Source organism: Rhipicephalus microplus, chromosome X, assembly GCF_043290135.1.
Source record: "Rhipicephalus microplus isolate Deutch F79 chromosome X, USDA_Rmic, whole genome shotgun sequence".
Taxonomy (NCBI): domain Eukaryota; kingdom Metazoa; phylum Arthropoda; class Arachnida; order Ixodida; family Ixodidae; genus Rhipicephalus; species Rhipicephalus microplus.
The window spans coordinates 120,768,912-120,788,325 of NC_134710.1; the positions used below are offsets into that span (position 1 = coordinate 120,768,912).

Here is a 19,414-nt window from a genome sequence, read left to right on the forward strand (position 1 = left end):
CGCAAATGCTTGCGCGTTCGAATTACATGGTGTTTTCGCCCATCGGAATACACATAGCTATGACAGGACCTCTGTGTGAGTTTGAATTAAGCGTGTTCAAATTAATGAGGCTCGACTGTATTTATCATTTTCAAAAGAAATGAGCACTTTCAAAGCATAATATGCATGCACATGGAGAATAAGGGCAATTGCAACAACAGTCATCTGTGTTCTCGGTTCCCCCCCCCCCCCCTTCTTTTTTTATCCTGATTCATGTTCAATGCTTACAAAATAGTGTCCATTTGTATCAGTCAGGGAATTTTCACTGTAATGATTAGTGAAAGCCTAGAAAAGTTGGGGAATTAGATTTGTGCAACTTGCATTGGGGCTTAATTAATGGCTGTGGCATCATGAGCATAAGGGCAGGATTTTGGTTCCTGGCAATAGTTTCAATATTTTAGTTGGGCTGAAACATGTAACGCTCATGTAAGTAGAACTAAATGCACATTAGAGAGGCCCTGCAACACTTTAAGTAGCCGTGAAATGGATTTTCTCAAGAAGCTTATTGCCTCATGAATTCACCGCCGCAAAAATTTTTAGAATCCGGTTATTTCCGGAATTTATAGCTCGCACGGATCGGATGTCCACATGAAAGACCTCTCCTTCTCTTTTTGTTTTTGGGAGTTTGCAAGCTTTTTCTTTTCGCATGTGCGCTTTTGAAGGGGTGCAGTGCACAATTGTTGTTTGTCCGGCAGCTCGCCGAACAACGCGCAAAGGGTCAAGAATACTTAACTATCCTGGTCTCACAAGTTGGTCTCACAAGTTCCTTTCTCAGAATAAGAGAAGAGAGTGACTTTGAATGTTGTGAAAAACAACAGAAGATACCTCGCTTCAACACAGTAGCCCCCGCTCACATTCTGGAAAGCCAGGCATCGGGCACGTTCATTACTTTGGCAACAAGGTCAACATTACTTGCAAAAAAAAGCAACAATGGGGTGCAAGCTTTCCCTAAATAGGCGCTTCCAGCTTATTTCATTGGGGCAACCTTCTGACGTCATGGACGAGTGAAATGTGGTCAAGCGACCCTGCGAAAATAGAGTTGAGGATCGGCAATTTTTTCTTGTATTTTGAATTTTCTAAGTCGAATACATTCAAACGTCGTTATAACGAAGTTGAAGGGGAGCCACAATATTTTTGTTATATACATTATTTCGTTATATCGATTATAACAGTTAGTGGCATTGTATGCTCAGATGGGCGCACACTTATAAGCATACAAAGAAGGAAACCGCCTCGCTGCCTGATGTACCGCGACGCGACCACGCGTGCCACGGAAAATAAACGCAGTCGAATATAATTAATTCGAATTTTCGGGTAATTCAAACTCACGCTGAAGCCCGTCAAAGCTATTAGTATTCAAATGAGCGAAAACGCCCTGTAATTCAAACGCACAACCACTTGCGACGGTTCATTCGAACATACCAAGCTTCGAAAATGCTCTCAGCACCATGCCCAATCCTGCGGCGGCACCTCTCAACGCTGCGCGCGAAGAAGGAAAAGAAGAAAAGAAAAGTAAAGACTGAGGCGGATTGTTTGCTCTCTTTCAAATGCCGACCTGCGACCTGCCTGTGCCACGCTTCTCCCTTTTCCGTCTCTGCACGTAGGGACCCTTCTCCTTTCAAGGCCGCGCGCGCAGAGAGAGAGGGAAAAAAAAGCTGTCGCAGAGAGTCCTCCTTTCTCGGTGCAGAGGGTAGTAGCCATGGTAGCAGTGGAGACTCAGTCGTTGCCATCTTGAGAGGGAAATCACTTTGCACCGCGGCGCCGCTTCTCGGTCATGTGACCTGCTGAGTGCTTACTCAATCCTCTTCGCTGGTTGTGTGAGAAGGACGGCTCTCTCGGTCGCGCATGGCGTGGCTGCAAGGTCGGCGCGGGAGTTTTGAAAGAGCCGCGGTGAACGAGCATCATACTCCGCAGAAAACATATTTAACACACCACGGTAGTTTTTTTTGTAGACTATTTGATAGACTAATTTAGTTCCTTATATCCATTTACCAGTCAATTTTACTTCGTTATAATGAGGTTTAAAATGCATGGTTCTCAATGGAGCTTTCAAGGGGAATTTCATTTACTTCGTTATATCCATTATTTTGTTATATCCCGTTACATTATAACAAGGTTGGAGTGTAACTTCAGACTGCGGGTCGTTATGACTGCTGTTTTTGCTGCATTAGCGTGTCTGTACTTTAGTCTACAAAACCCATGAATAAAACATGGCGGGTTGAATAGTGTTTGGGGGCCCCTTTAATGCCTTAAAAACAGTCATGCTTTTAATTTTAAATTGAGTACTATAAGAGAAAAAAAGCACCCAGGACATTTTGTTTGTGTAAAAGCTGAACTTTTGTTTAGCCCAAGAACATAACCTCTGATAAGATGTTCAGGCATGTATAGTACGTTTTGCCACCTACAAATAAATTTGTTAAATTTCAGGGGTAAAGCTTTATCGAGCAGACATTCAGAATTATCATAAAGCCTACATCCAGGAGACTCTCCACAGGGAGTGCATTTGAGGCTATTGAAGCAAACCCCAACTGAACATTGCAAAGAAATAAAAAAAATCAGAAAAAGGTCGACCTAAACTCAAACCAATATTCTTAGATGACGATTGATTCAGGTTCAGGCATGTTCTAAGGTACTGACAATTTGGTGTGAAACAGTTGCATTACAAAGCAAGTACAGGTGCCGAAGAGATAAATGATATTTTAAGATTACTTTTTCGGTTGGTGCATCCCACCAATGAACTCTGCTGCATGCAAGACTTGTAAGAAAGACATTTTAAGGGCTAGTTTTTCTTCGTTAGACACAATATTAATGAGAACTAACAGACTACACCAAGGAAAGCATAGAGAACTTTACTATTAGTAAATTTAATGTAAACGTGAAGGAAGAAAAGGGGACGAAAAGATAACTTGCCATGGGCAGGGACCGAACCTGTGACCATCGAATAACATGTCAAATACTCTACTAACTGTGCTTAGTAGGTAGAGTAGAACTTGTGATATGAAAAAGAATGTACTGGTAACCGTAGAAACATTGAGACAATCACCTTTGCAAATTCTTTCACTTTGCCAAGATTTCACAAGATGAGTACTGGGCGCATCAGTATATAAAATTAACATTTCTGGTCCGCTGCCATAGCTCAGAAAGCCCAGAGGCACACCCCTGAGGCTAGTAGGTGGCCAAACACATCTGGCACTACTCTCATACTAATTTCACTATTCCAGATTACAGCTCCTCTACATTCATTTAGGGCTAGCAGAGTGTAATTGTAAAGTCGACCATGTCCATAGACCTCTATCGAGGTACATGACAGCGTGACGTCACCGGTGCACGTGCAAGGCGGCGGTTGGCAAAACACTCCCGCCGGTGGCTGAGCAGGGTACAGTCGCTCGGCGCGCTTGGGGCAAGTTTTTTTTTTTTCTTTTTGAAAACTTAATCTCGCAGTGGCAACATTAGCTGTGGTATGTGTCAGAGAACACCTAGGTATGTGGTAAAGTGCGTGATGAAATATTTGCCACGCTGGCTGGCTGCTTATCTCGCAGAAGTGAACACACGTGGCGGTCTGTGCAAGGAACAGCGGCATCGTCTTCAAAAATATGCAGTGTTGACTGTGGCGTGTAGTGTGCGTTGAAAGGCATCGGCAATATTGGTTCAGCTTTACGGACAGTGAAACTGGGAATATTGTGCGTGGTATCTGCAGTGTGAATAACTGGATGTGTCCTGTTTGCGAAAACACTGGTATTTGTTGTTGGCCGGTTGCAGTAATTGGTTGTCGATGGAACTTTACGATCTGACATTTTAGTCAAGGTAAAAATACATCTGACGCGGTCATCTGCGAGTGGGTACATCTTAGTGTATGCGCGGCATGCAAAAAAAGAAGCGAGTGATCTCCGGATGTTATATACGACTACGCATGAGCTATAAGCATGTTGTAGCATTGCCTAATCTGCATATACACTTCACCACGGCTATAACTTGTGTTATCGAATACCTGATACGGGTTAATGGAAACGGTGGAGATTTTCTTTTCTCATTTATTTTGTACTTTTTTGGCTTGATCCTTATGAAGTGACAATGTGTATTAGAAGTTTGTGTATTAGGCCTAAAGGAGCAATGTAGGTATGAAAACATGTTATAGGTGTCAAGTGCAGCAAAGTAACTGTGCCATATAATATTATATATTATTAAGTTGTGGGGTTTTACGTCACATGAATTTTCACTTGGTTTTGAGAAATGCAGTGGCAGAATTTCACTTCAACTTTTACGGGGGTATGTTAACCTCAGCCTAATGCACGGCAAGAAGTGCTTCTTTTTGCTTTCATTTGTTTCCAACCAGACTTTTGCGCAATCAGTGAGAATATTACTCATGACGTTGCGCACAGCAGCTCAAAACTATGCTGCCGCCAGTGCTTTACCTCGTTTAAAACTGCATTGCACATGCCACAATGGACATTGAATAAGTTTACATTCATGCCATGCAAATATTTCTCAAAGTGCCAGTCACGATATTCATTCAAAACGTTCACTTTCGAAAAAGATTAGATTTTTTTATGGCTGCCATCTACGTGGGTGAAGCCCACTGCGTGCCAGTCACGTCTCTCAGTACTCTAAATAAAGTTCCTTCATCTATCCCTCTATGACGAGCGAATTTCCACACTATGAGCAGTGACCTTTCCGTGACCCCCTTATTTCAAAAGCTGTTACTTTAGAACATAGCTATGTAGAAATTTCTGTCGAAGGAATGGAAGGAATGGACACGCAGCTCTGCTATGCATAAAGCTGCCGCCAGCAGAACTTTCTTGCCAACCAGCACCTGCTCCGAGAGAGGGTATGGTAGGTGGGGTGCCCGCAGTGACATCACACTGTTTACAAACAGGGGGAGGTCTATTGCAACCATGCACTGGTTCCTGCCATCTTCATATTGCAAGAGCCAGTGCTATTGTAATCTAGACTTCACAATCTGACTTGCAAACAGACTTCACTCCAATTCTAACATGCCTCACAAAAAAGATTTTCCATGCCAGCCAAAATACCACAAAATGCAAATATGTATAAGCTTTGATAGAATTTCATTAGTGGGTATCGTAATCATTGGTGAATGTTTAACCTCACCATCTATATATTTGCACTTGTGATCAGATCCACAGGCTAGACTAGTAGCTGAGTAAGGATCTACGTGGTGGTCTTTTCTGTGTTCAAAATCTGTTGACAGCAAAGTCTCCGCAATACCAACTTGACGTCACCATTGTTCTGGCCAGCAGCAAGTCACGTTTTCCCGTAATCGACAAGCCAATCTGCCGATCCAGCATGATAGTACATATCACAAATTTGCTTATTGGCACCCAATAATAATTTAAACTTACACTGCTTTTGTGTGTATAACCCACATTCTAATGTTTTTAAATTTATTTGTCAAATTGCAAATTATGCAGAGATTTCTCTCTGATAAACGACTGCATGGCAGCAAGCCTAACATGAAGCTGTACCTCAAGGCAGTTTTCTGCCATCTAAAGTTAAGTTGCCTCCTATGGAGACAGTGGTGCTCTGCCTCCATTTCGTTCACATAGACAATATTGCAATATTTTTCTCACTGATGTTTGTAGGTATACCTGTGACAAATAGTGTATGTATAACAAAGGGGCTGTTACAGTATCATGATACCAAGGTCTGACTGTATTCTAGATGGCTTGTATTGATTAAACTTGAGGAGGAACTGTAAAGTATCGATGACTGCTCTTATATAGTGGAATTCTGTGGTTGATTTGTCATTCTTAAGCTAGGCTGATACATTTGAAGCTCGTATTATGCCTATAATAAGAAAAGGTATTCTTCTGCCCGCATATAAATATTTCGATTTCGTTGCTTTGAGGTATTGCCTTTCCATAAAACTGCTTCCAGATAACTGTCTCGAATTCATGAATGCTCCAGCTTGTGACTGGACAATAGAGAGAGTATTGTGTTTTTGTTGGAAGCAGTCTTGTAAAGCTGCATCTGCGAAACACGTCACTTACATCTTATGTTATACTAAGTGCAGAATAGCTTTCATGCACATGTAGCATTTTATCATACATCAACAAAAAATGAAATTTGGGCTGGTTTTTAAAATCTGAGATTTATAGATGTGTCAGTGCATGTTTTCCTTTCTACACGGATGTTAAATGGGTTTAATTTTGCTAATTTATTCCTCTGTCTGCTTGGTTGTAGTATTTGTTTGCACGCTATTTACTTGAAAGCATTTTGAGTTGATGCAGCCAGTTTCGCTTGAAACGTCTTCTTTGTACATTGTAACTGGCAAATGCGCAGTTGTGAGACCCTGTTGAGGTTAACCTGTAGTTTTTTTAGTGAGGCATATTTTACATATAATTATATATTTGCTCATGTCTTTAATTTAGTCACTTGCATTATGCTTTGGAAGTTTCACTTTGGAGTGATTGGCGTCAGCGTGCTTGTCGATGAAAATGTTGTAATGTTTTGTGCTTGTTTGTTATGTGTGTTCACTATGTGCATGTTGACTGAGATGGTTTTTCTTCAATAAAATTCAAGTTATATTGTTTTTGGTTCTTGTTTTTTTAGTTATTTCTACTTGAAGTTTAATTGCTTATTTGGTAAAAAAAGTGGTGTGCAAAGATTTTATTTTTCGTTTTTTGTGCATATCTCAAACCAGAAGGCTATGAGAGTTATTCCAAACGAAGCAGAATATCTCAAGGGCTTCATTTTTTTTCATTGATGTCCTGTAAATTAGGCTTATACCCACAAAGTTTGCCACAAAGTGGGCTTTTCTGGTGTAAGCACAAGGAAGCACTAGCCCTGCCCGAGTCTGTACGAGATCATTCTCCACTTTTCACTAGCTTTCAGGCAAAGTCTATGTTTGCTACAAACGTTGGAGACTGAGAAGTGAAAACCTGTCCTTGGTGTATTGACCATTGAGTGCGCACTCTATATTCAGAAGAGCCCCAACGCCATTGTAAGGTTACTGGGCTTCTGAGCAAAACACTGTTATAGAAACCACAGTCTCTGTGTTGACACTGTGGTTCAACAACTGCCACTAATTCTGAGGACCTTCTGGTGGGATTTGGAATACCTCCAACTGTGGAAATATCTCGATCAACCAGAGGGAGTAAAAAGGAATTGAACTAATTTCTGTAGTGCAGACAGCTGAATCTAATTCTAGTCATCATGCTTTAGTAAATAAAGCCCAGCTAAAGGAGGAAGCTCTCAAGGGTTGCACTGCCAAAACAGCAGAAAGATTTTGAACTGCTACTCTTCTTCTGGAACTACTTGTTTTTGTTGTGGCCTAATTTCACACACATTGATTGTCTGCAACAACAATGAACACATTTAGAAGCTCTCAGCTTTGTTTTTCTCTTCTTTTAATGTTATGCAATCTTTAATAATTGTGGGCTAATATCATCACACAAGATTGGAAAAACTAAACACAGTCAGAAGCAATTGAGTAACTTTTATATAGTGTATACATTTCTTCCAGTTATCCTTAATATTAATGATGCTGGACCTCCAGGGTGTATATCTCTTGAAAAAACTGTCTGCTACTCAAAACTGTGCAAGTACGAAGTTTTTGAATTGCCCTACGTCATGGTCAAAATTTCCCTGCTTTACCCTACACTTTTTTTTATTATCCTACAATTTATGCTATGACCAAATATAGTGAAATGGTCCAATATTCAAGTTCAGACTATACTTCACACAGCAACGCACCATCATGTGGTGGTGCTGAATTCAGTAGCTCAAAATTGATTTCGAAGAGAGTATAACAAACATGAAAAATAGTTTCCTCATTTGTATTGGAACAGCATTACCTCGTACCTAGAAAGGGAACTAGGAGTGTTATCAGTGAGTATACAGCTGACAGTGTTAGCGAAACGGTAGCAAAGATCTTTAAGCGACATGTTCTAGAGGCAGAAAACTATATTGTTACGTATGTGTCATTGCCAGTGTCGACTAGATGACTCTTCCAGCCATAGAATAGGTTGAAGTGTCTCGGGCTCAGAACCGATTGTGTCGCACTTGCCTCAGGGCGTCTGCAACTTCAACTGCAACTCTACGCGTATAATTTTGGTGGAAGTGCTGGGTGCGTCTCTACAGAAGTCTGAGCTGGATCAATTCCGCTGCTATGGCGAACGACAGTGTATTGGCCGCTCAGGCACCAGTGCAGTACGTGATGGCTCTGCTATGTGACCCGGGAGTCTTCACCAACACTGCACCAACATCTGCATAACAATATATTGGATAGCAGTGAAGGAAAAAAAAGCAGCTCTGTGTAGGTGCCACGTGTGTGCTAGGGCACTAGCTGACAGGAAGCTGAGGGTTTTAGGGCCAACATATGAAACGTGAACAGGTTGGCAATAAAGTATATCACTTCTGGAGGATTGGAAGTGGAGAAGTAGGCAGAAATGAAAAAAAAAAAAAAGAGCAGGTAAAGTAAAGTTAGTCTGTGATTAGGTTAGGTGCACAAATTTGGGCTGTGCATTTATAAAGTTTATATGACAAGAAGCTTAATTCAGCTGGACAAGATTAGGCCGTTGTGTAATTATAATGTAGACAAAACATTGAGCTTGCTTAAGCATAAGTCGCCGCCTCATTATTAAAGGGACATTTTTTTAATCGATTAGTCTGTATAGTGTCGTAAAAGCTCACATGGTCCCTTATGCATTTGCCTAAGATGACTGGGAAGAGAAAGCCTTCTTGTTCTTTTCAATTTATTGTATTGATGGACCTGCGTTTGAAAGAATTCTGCACTTAGTGTGGTTTTGCTTAGCCTTGGTAATTGGAGACAGTGCAGGCTTTCTGCACCTCACGTGCCTCCGGGCTCTACTCAGGTATGAGCAAATGAGCATTTCATGTGATGTCATCATTTAGTACCACATTGCGATGTGACGCCACGATGACATCATGAGGTGGTATTGCTGTATCGTGATGATTTTGACACCCCGATGGTTACTTTTCGTGTTTGATGGGGCATCTAAGGTTTTTGCCTCAATAACTGGAACCAACTGTCATCGGAAAATATAATGCCCCTCCACGCAACGAAATAATGGGAAGCGATGGAGAAATAAAAATGCACGTGCAAACAAAAAACAAAGGGAGCACAGGGTAGCATGACATATCTTTTGTCTCTGCCCTATGTTGGTGACAAGGGAATAAAGACAGTTCCAATAATATTCATTAAAGATTTTGAGATCTTGTTAAGACAATAACTTTTAGAAATGTCATGCGGATTATCTACATTTTTACCTGATCAACGACGAGCAAACTGGAAATCACCCTATGTTTCTTAAGAAAATCGCATTGCTGCCCTACTACCCTAAGCAGGCCGAAAAATCCCATTACCGTACAGTTGGCAACAGTGCTTCACACATTACTTGTCTTTTTATAGGTGTAGAAGGCATACTTTACTTGTTTTCAGGACCTGAAAGCTATTTCCAACATGAGATGTGGGCACAGTACATGCATGGCTGCCATAATTTCTGCAGCATTATTGGCTGGTGAGAGGAATGTCACATTCACATTAATATATGCAACTTACAGGCACTTGGATGTCATTACCCAGTACCATTCCTTCATATTACCTCTGTACATTTCAAACATACTTGAAAGAAGTGGCTCACAATAATGAGCACAATTTGGGTCGATGCTCCAATAGGTGGCTTCAAGATACAGAAGCAGTAGCGTAGGCATGAAAGCAACCATATTTCGTTGCAGCATGCTCACTAGAACAGGTCACAGTCGCTAGGGTAGTGCCAGTGCAAGAGCTTCAAGTAGTTGTATGGCACATTCTTCTTTGGGTGTCTTTCTGCTCCTAAATACCTAATTTGTTTGCAGGGCACTACTTATTCTGCTTTGTGATGATAATTTTTGTATTCATGTAGCAGTGTTTATGCCGTCATATCTCCCCTTTCCAACTTACACATGGTTTTGTGGTCATTTATTGAAGGCCATTAGAGGATGCAAATTGGTAGAATGTAGTGCAGAAATCTGAAGCGCGGTTTTATGAATTTCCTGGCCCTAACTTTACGTTTAGAGGTTTCTTTGGAAAGATTAAGGTGCTCTGAAAGATGGATTTTGCACTTCAGTATGCGGGTACAGCAGTAAAGATAATTAAGGCATGTGGCAGACCATTTAAAAGTTTCCTCCTGCCCCTCTGCTAGGGGTGCTCAGTAATGAAATGCCTTCCTTCATACCAGATGACAATGGAGAATGTCACCCTCGTTCCCACTTCCCTCTCTCACAGGAAGATTGTAGTGCTGCCTTTCTGTTTTAGAAGTTAAGTGGCATGCAGATATGGACCATTAGTATGACTTAGCGTAAGCAGTGAATCACTAGTGTTTCTTATTGTGAGCTTCCTGTGCCTAGCACCCGCTGCTATGGTCTAGTGGTTATGGTGCTCGACTGCTGACCCGCAGGTCGTGGGTTCGAATCCCGGCCGCAGTCACTGCATTTTCAATGCAGGCAAAATGCTTGAGGCCAGTGTAGATTTAGGTTCACGTTAGGTAATCATAGGTGGTCGAAACTTTCAGAGTCTTTCATTACAGCGTCTCTCATAATCGTATGGTGGTTTTGGCTCTTTAAACCGCAACAATTATCATTCCTGTGTCTAGCTAACATGTTACATCAATGCTGTGGTGCCTAACATTTGTTGTAGGCCGATTCACTTAGTTTGTTTTTTAATATTTTAATGGGGATATTTGCTTTGTGTGTGTGTGTTCTTGGGCTCACTGGCCTGTGTTTTATATATAATATTTATTTATCAGTGATAACTAATGGGCCGATTAGTCAGTTTTGTATTGATAATAAGTGATGCCACAAATGAGGCATTGTCTTGAACACTGCAATAAAAATTTATTTATTGGCCCAGATTCAGGAGGGGACCCTCCTACTGAAGGCCTTAGCATTTTAAAAGGGCTGTAGAACCGGGTTTTTCAGCAATGTCGCCCCGACTCTTGACCACATTTGGAAGGGAAAGAAAAAAAATAGGTGTAGTTGGCCGATAACTGTTAAGCCAACAATTGGTTCCTGTTTGTCGTGTGCTGTTCTCGTCATGCATAGGGCTACCCCAAAATGTTTCTATAGTGGTTGAGGAGCACCTGGGGTTGCTCCAATTAGAGAAGCGCATATCCTAAAGGGCTGGTCTTTCGCCATGTTCATTTCTTTTGCCATGCCTTTGAAAGAGGAGGAGAGTGTGAACATTTTAGGTGGTATCTGTATTTTTCCTATCAAGAAAACAATGTATGTATGGCCCTCTTAAAGCAGGCATAGTCATTAGTGATATATTCGTGTCATCGTGATTTCTTGGGGGCGGGGGGGGGAAAGAGTCTTGCGGGTTTGTTGATGCCTTGTACCGAATCATTCTATATGTGTGTGTGTGTGTGCATGCATGCATGCATGCATGCATGTGTGTGTGTGTGTGTTTTATGCTTTTTTTAAGTTTTGAAACTTTTTCTCACCGATGTCTCAAAACTTGTGGTGTAGCCGAGTGGTTTGAATAAAAGGACAGACATTTGTAATACCAATCAGAATTAAGTAACAGCTCAATACGGTCATAACCATCATAATTAAGTGAGAGCACAATATGAAAATGCTTCCTTATTGCTCTTTGGCTGCATGCTAGAGAAGTCCAGGTGCTCAAAAGTAACCCATGGCCTTCAGTTGTAACATATTTCATTGCCCCTGTGTTTATTTGGGCGTTCAATTCAGACACTTTCATGGTGCTTTTGACGGCCAACCAATTGATTGTATAATGGTAAGCTCTGTTGTAATTATGTATTTCCTGATGATTGTTTTCAGCATGCTTTCAAATTTATAAAATGCAAACAACCTGCACTTTATGCACTTACCCATTTTGCTTTCCCATTCTTCGACACATGCCATATACTTTCAAGTGCTAGAAAACAGGTCTGTTCCAGTCTGATGTAATAGAAAGACTATGCTTTCTGTGTGTCGGGTGCGACCAGTTTCGATTTCACCCTCAAAATTGAATAATGAATGCTTAGAAAAACATGCACCTTTTATGATTACTAATATTAGCAACTGCCCTCAGTTAATAATTAACAAGCTAATTAAAATTTTGTTTAATACTCTGGACAATGTGATTTTAGTTGCAGTAAAGAATTGCCACCTCTACATAGAGTATGTGTGCGAAAATGACTAGTGTGACTGTCATGTAGTTTTTATGAAATATGTATATTGTCCAAAAAAAAGCACCCTGTGTGTATGTCTCTCTCTCTCTCTCTCTCTCTCTCTCTCTCTCTGTGTTAGTGTGTCAGTATGTTTTAGTCTCATCAATATTGTGTTCAGTAACGATCAAGCACTCAGCACTGTTTATGCTGCTTTGTAATTGCAGTCATTAGTGCCAGTGCAGCATAAAAGTGGTATCACTACTTTTATAACTATTATTTTTCTGTTACTATACGGCTTCATTTGTACTTGTTAGAGGCAAACTTGTTGGTAGTCGTTTCTTTGCAGCATTTCATGGGTAACGGTACTGAAAGGGATATGTTGGGTTCCGTATACCCTTGTTGGTTAATTTCTATAGCTTCTCAGCCAAAATTTTCGAGGTGCACTCATTGAGATAAAATGTTTCCCCTTTTGCCAGTGGTGTAAGGAGAAACAGTGGTCCACCTAGCAGCCATACTAGCAGCTCAAGTGATGAGGAGACTTACAAGCAAGATGGTGAACAGGAATTTTCGGTAAGCTTTTGTGCAACCGAGCATGTCTCTTAAGTATAGTTTATATCTTATAACGAGCCCATATATTACCAAACATTCACTGTGAACATAGTATGTGCAAGAGATCAGATGCTGTATGTTGATTTAGATAAGGATGGCACACTTGTTGGTTCAGAAAGGACTGGAGTTATCTAAAACAGGAAATTAGAGATAAAGTGGTTTATCTTGACAAAATGTAACTTTATAAATAATGCAATATTTTACATAGCAGGTTGGGTATACATAGCCATATGTAAGTATGTAAGCACTTATATGTTCAAGACATTTTTCTGCAGCCATTTTTCAAGCATTGCAAAGAAAATATAAGTAGCAGTATTCCCATTTGTGACTGTTCTAGGGAATAACGGGGTTTAAAAAGCCAGTAAACAACGCTGAGGTTCAAAAATTTTAATGAAGAGGAATACGTACGCTTTTGCTATGTGAACATGCTGCTGCAAGAATTTCGCAAATACGTGCTGTAATAAAATGTTACAGGCGTCAGAACACCCATTTTAGCCAGTTTCAAATTCTTGTGCGGCCGCTCGCCATCTTTCTCTGCAAAGGAGTAGCCCGTTGCCGTGACTTCGGCCACTTCGGTTGCGTAACTCTCAACGTCCGTGATAAGTCATCGGCGCGCAACCAACGACCAAGTGGGGCTGACCCTCATGAGCATGTATCATAGCGGCGCCGACAGCAAACACAGAGTGAGGAGCACTTTTTCCCTCACAGTAAAGTAACGAGACACCTCTTTATCTTGGAGGATTTCGTTCGGGCAATACCGCTTTTCCCGGAGTCTACAAAACAGCAGAGGGCAGCACAGAAAAATGAAAATGTGGATTGAGTGACTAAAAATGCATCGCCACCGGGCCAAGGGGCTGTATCATACGGCAAAGAACCAATCGATGAGCTCAGTGGCGCATAACATTGCTCATGGTCAAGCTTTCATCTGACTGCACATACGAGGGGGTATTGGTCAGGGGAGGGAAACGGGCACGGGATTGTTTTTCAAGATGGAGGGTCTGTGTGGCGTGCAGCGCCGTGATGTTCGGTAAATGTGGTCGCTGTGGTCTACTGTATGAATTGGCAAGCTTGTTTTGGGAGGGGGGGTGAAAAAAGTTGGAGCCTGCTTTTCAATTTGGGCTAGTTGGCACGTCATTGTAACGCGGTAGTAGCGCTGAGGGAAATGGAGGAATGCCAGGGTACTTAGCTACACATTGTGCAAAATGTGGACGTGAACCCATTTTTAATCAAACACATAGATTGCAGGTTAAACAGTACTTGAGAAATCATGCAGGCATATTTTTTTTGTGTTTAAATTACACATTCACATGAGCTCAAAATCTATTGTCCCAACTGAGGCAGCCTTTAACTTCATTGACAATTGCTAGATTACTTAGACTACCCATGCAAAACACGATTGCCTGAAATGACATGATTTCATGAACATCACGTTGTGACATAGTTCCTGTTATCTTAAATCTTTAGCGTAAATCTCTCACGTGCTTTGGTGAAAATAAACAGTTGAAAGTTTGTGCACCTCTTAACCTGCCCTATTTTTCCGTCACTTGTTCATGCATTTTGCTCAGCGCTATTGCATTACAATATACCCTGCATGAAAGGGAGCGATTGTTGAGTATGTAAAAGAAAATTGAAAGTGTTAATGTTATAACTCTTTGCAACACAGTGTCCTCGTTTGAAGAGGTGACTTACTTTTGACATTTATGCGCACTAGTGGCAAGGAATAGAACAAAACAAGGAGATAGTGGTATTTTGCCTTGAGTTCCTTTGTATCAGTTCTGATTGAAATATTTTAATGCACATGATCACTTTGGTGAAAGCAGTTAGGAACTCTGAAGCTTGAGCGAGTTTGTATAACATTGCAGAATAAATTCACAGTGCCAAAAATGGGGACAAATAAAACAAGAAAGGACACCACGAAAGCTAACTTGAAACTGAGTTTATTAAAAAAAGAAAGTTCAAAAGGTAAACCACATTTGATGATGCACATGACCTCATACTTTCGCAGACGGGTTGCAAAAGCCAGAAAAAAACGCTCCACCAAAGACACTCGGGTATGATACCAGGTTTCTACAAAAGATTACATTTCCTATCAAGCAGATTGAGAGAAGGTTAGCTGGCACACTCCTTACCTTTCTTTTTGATTAGAAAGGTTTCTGTAATCTCACAAACTATTTTATCTTTGTTTTTAAAAATGACAGATGTGTGAAAGCCCAAGTTTGCATCCGCATTCACTGTAATGTCGTGCAAGGTGCGAGAAGGCTGTCCCTTTTAGTAAGCTGTGGTGCCCCGAAGCCTTATTTCAAGCACCGGCCCAATGGCCCAACATAAAGCTGCCCACATGTGAATGAAATGTGGTACACAGTACCATGTTTACAGCGCACAAATTGCATGCCATATTTTGTCCTGCATCGAGTGTTTTTTGCACGCTCATTAGTGTAAAGGTGCTTCTAAAACACAGGACATATGGCACGTAGTGTAGTTTATTGTGTGCTGAATAAAGCACATCGGCATCATGTCGGGGGGCCACTTTCTTCCAGTGGTGCAAAAACCTGTGAATATAAATAATAATGACAGAAGGCCGTTTTTTGAGCGACCCGTTCGCTTGCTTGCTATTGCCTTCCCTTGGTGAACTTAAGGGGGAAGGTGGTGTTAAAAAGAAACTTTTTTGTTTGGTCACATAGAGCAATGAAATTTGGCATGCACACTATAAGTGTCTTGAATAAGGAAATACGACGTTTCATTATGATACCTTGAGTAGTTCCTAAGTTACATCATGCTACGCGGTTCTATTTATATGGTTTGCTCGTGGAAAGCCTAGCACTGTAACAAAACTTGCCAGGAAGCTGCAAATGGTGTTGACTTTTACTCAAAAGAAGTCTATTGGATATGACAATTTCAGAATTTTTTTATCACTATTTTTTTTAGAGATCATCATAGCTGCCTACACACATTATCAAAAATAGTGTCATGTACAGGTCATTTTCTAGAAAAAAACTGGGCCATAAACAGGAATTTAAAGATTGTCAGACCCTCAAGAAATGTTTTGGGATTCAGAAAAAAAAAAAGAAAAAACTGCATCAAAGTGCTACACTTTCTACGAGCAATGCACAATGTCCAAAACAGACTTGTGAGAAAAAGCCTGTCGAAGTTCTTGACAGGCCTTTTTCGAAGAACTTTCTCGTTTCTGGTTGGATATTGATGAAAATTGGCACATACACTAAGAATGGCCTCACAGTGCTTCCATAAAAATTTTGATACGATACCACAAATACCTAATGAAAGACAAGTTATTTATTCATTAAATCTCGTGGAGGGGCTGGAGGATTTATAAAATGACAAAAATGATTGGTAATTACTATAGGCACAGCCAAATGTATGCTGAAGGGGGCTGAAGCTCCCTGAATCTCGGTTCAAGGAGCATTACGAAACACATGGAATCAAAATCTGTGAATTGGTTGCCAAGATATCTGCTCCACGAGCTGAGCATAATGCCATAAAAACAGTACATTGAGAAAACAGCATTTAAAGTTTCAACTTCTCTTTACGTCTCTGAAATGCCTAAAAATTGTGATCTCAGGTCTGTATTGTGATATTTGACTTCTCAGGCATGTGGCCTCTCTGCCTGGTGTGCCTTTGCTGTCTTTTTAAATTTTTTTTCATGAGCTCCTTTTTTTGATTTACAAAGAACAAGTATTGATTTCAAACTAAGTTTTTTGTATAAGGGAGTGGTGTGATAGGCATGACAGAAAAGATTGCAATTGAATAAGACCATATACTGAAATGATTACACATCTTTCTTGTGTTCAAGCTGTCACAAGTGTAATTAAGTACTTGATTACAAATAATCACAGAACATTTTTTTATCTAGAGAGAGGCTTATTTCATCAGAAAAATGGCTCACGCCATGACAGCCTATGCCTTCTTTGCAAATAACAAAGGTATGGGCATGAGACTGGTGGCACAGGAATTTTTTAGCAGTTTATTTAATGACGCGGAACGGCATATGAAAATTCAGCCCCTGCTTTATACATGCTCTTTTGCCACTTTAGCCGTGAAACGCATCATCATACGGCCAGTCGCGGAAACACTAATCTACGAGGCTTTCATTGTCTCAAAACATAGATACTCATAGGGATACCAAGCACGGCTCCTAGCACGTCTAAATCGTATCACAAAAGCTTATTGACAGTACTCCACATGACCGTGGAGTGTGCGGCCGCATAGACAGTGCAGCAGGCGCGTGATGCACATGGTGGCGGCGTGTGGTAACGATGCATGAAATGTGTAGCTACAATGAAAAAAAATGGGCGTGCACTGCGCTTGGTATCGCATTTTCGAGTGACGACGCGCGAAACAGCTATCCGCTGTTCCGAGCAATCCTTGGCAGTTGAAGGGGGAGGGGGGTGGAGTGTGACGAGCTTGACAGCGGGGTCCACTGCCGATGCGTAAAATGCCTGTCCACGGTTCCGAGGAGCTAGTGGGTGATGTGCATCATCGAGTCCGGAACAAGTCACGTAGCGATTCTTGAAAGCCATGTCCTCGCAACGCACAGTCCGCCGACAAAGATCTCCCGGAGCGAGCATGGCCAATGGCGAGACGAACTGAGGCAACATGGTAGGCACAGTCAATCAGGGGCTTCGAAACGACCTTCAAATGTTTGGTTTTTGTGCGCTTGTTTTTAAAGGGAGGAACCAGCTGAGGTGGGAGATTTGAACACAAAGAAATGCTCTTTCTGATGAGCCCACAAAGCCGGCTCCCAGTCGCGCCATCACAACTTGCTGTTTTCGCATGATTTCCGGAAAAAGTATCGCTACCTAGAAGGGTGAAATGAATGGTCAGAAGCACTTCTGCGAATTTTCCACTGTAGATAATTTGAAATCGGAAAAAGGGATCCAGAAACTGAAAACTTGATTTTCAAAAAATTTATTTTTTTGCCATTTTTTGTGATCCCAAAGGCACGTCCCCCCTTAAGGCCCTTCCGGGCAGCGGAGGCAATCACAGAATTTGGATACCTTGCACTTTGCAACCTGTTTAAAAACGGTCAATCGGCTTGATAGTGAATTTAATCTTGCGGAAGCCTGGTATCATACCCGAGTGACTTTCGTGTTTTTTGTGGCTTTTGCGACCCATCTGCGAAGTGTGCAGTCATGTGCATCATCAAATCTGGTTTACCTTTTCTGCTTTATTTTTCTATAAATTCAGTTTCAAGTCAGCTCTCGTGGTGTCTTCTTCTGTCTCGTTTGTCGCCATTTTCGGCGCGGTGAATATATTCTTTAAAGTTGGACATGGGACATTTCTGCAGGAACTTTGAAATATTTTGATTTTTTACAGTATGCTTGCTGCTATCAGATAACTGTTGCATGTGCAGTTGACTTCTCATTAAGCAAAATTTGAAAAGACCAGAAAAGGGTGTTTCGTTTACCAGGAGTTCGGTTTAGTTAGAGATCAATTAGGATGGAGAAAATTGAAACCAATCAAGCTGTGATAGGTTGTTCCATTTAAGTAGCAGTTCCATTGAACAGTTTTTTGTTTGTGAAGAGTCTACTGTAATGTGAGTGGATCATTGAATTCACTTTATGTCCAATTCAAAGGACATTAAGTGAATTACATAATTATGTGTACTCTAATTGTAATTAATTCTTATAAAATACACTTTTCATCTATTCTAACACTTACTAGAACACTGCACGGGCTTGGGCCAGCCCGAAAGCCCGGGCTGGGTAAGATATTAAGGGATCGGGCTCGGGCCAATGAGCTTCGGGCTTGGGTCGGGCCCGTGTTTCATATACAGGGTGTTTAAAGAAATGTGTCCAATATTATTTAAAATTACAGAAAACGGGCATCTGCTTGCTACCTGCAGCGTTCTCTTTACTTTGGCAGAAGGCATATTTAGATTTGTACAAACATTGATTACGACTGTAATTGAATAAATTAAAACAATCAACTTTTTACACAATTTAAAAAATTACTTCTAATTGAGGCGTTTCCAAAGTCAATGATAGATGCACTGTTTTGTGCATCAGTTTCGATTTTGCCAGCTAAATTAGGCAGATTTCATCGCTCTGCAGTGATTCCCAGTGGTTGCTTTTCCAAAAGTTCTAATTGGCTATAGCTATCTTTACAAAGAACTTTAATTCTCCCATTTGACTGAACTGGCTTTTTCTACTGGCTCAAAAGTAATTGTTTTAATTCCTACAAATAGTGCCGTAAATAATGCTTTACACATCTGAAGGTGTGATCTGCCAAAGTAAAGGGAACGCCAGGTAGAACGCAAATGCCTTTTTTTTTGTTATTTTAAATAATATTGGTCACGTTTCTTGAAACGCCCTGTATATCGATATAATGGAATGTCTATGCTGTTGGTTTTATTGTTCTGTGGAGTTTGACATCCCGAAGCGACCCAGGTCATGTAGAATGCCATAGTTGAGGGACTGAAAGCTGGGCCAGTTGGTTACAGTACTTGAACATATTTAGCACAGGTGAAGGTTAAAGTGTTCCTTTTTCATTCATGTTTTTCCAATAAAAGTTAAGCTGTGAGTTAGCGCTGCGGTTTGTCCGCGTAGTTATGCGCTGTATTAAAATATGTTCAAGTAGTTGATGGCTTCGGCTAAGTTAGACCCTTTGAAATGCATTAG

The 19,414-nt window shown here is 41.0% G+C and overlaps 1 protein-coding gene across 5 annotated transcripts in view; it reads left to right on the forward strand.

Moving 5' to 3' along the window:
• The window catches only part of mxt (Eukaryotic translation initiation factor mextil), a 172,346-nt gene that overhangs the window by 81,431 nt on the left and 71,501 nt on the right, over positions 1-19,414 (forward strand). For all 5 annotated transcript variants that reach the window (XM_075877529.1, XM_075877532.1, XM_075877530.1 and 2 more), the window contains one exon: positions 12,647-12,740. In XM_075877529.1, the coding sequence (XP_075733644.1) occupies positions 12,647-12,740 (94 nt within the window). The remainder of the gene's footprint in view (positions 1-12,646; positions 12,741-19,414) is intronic.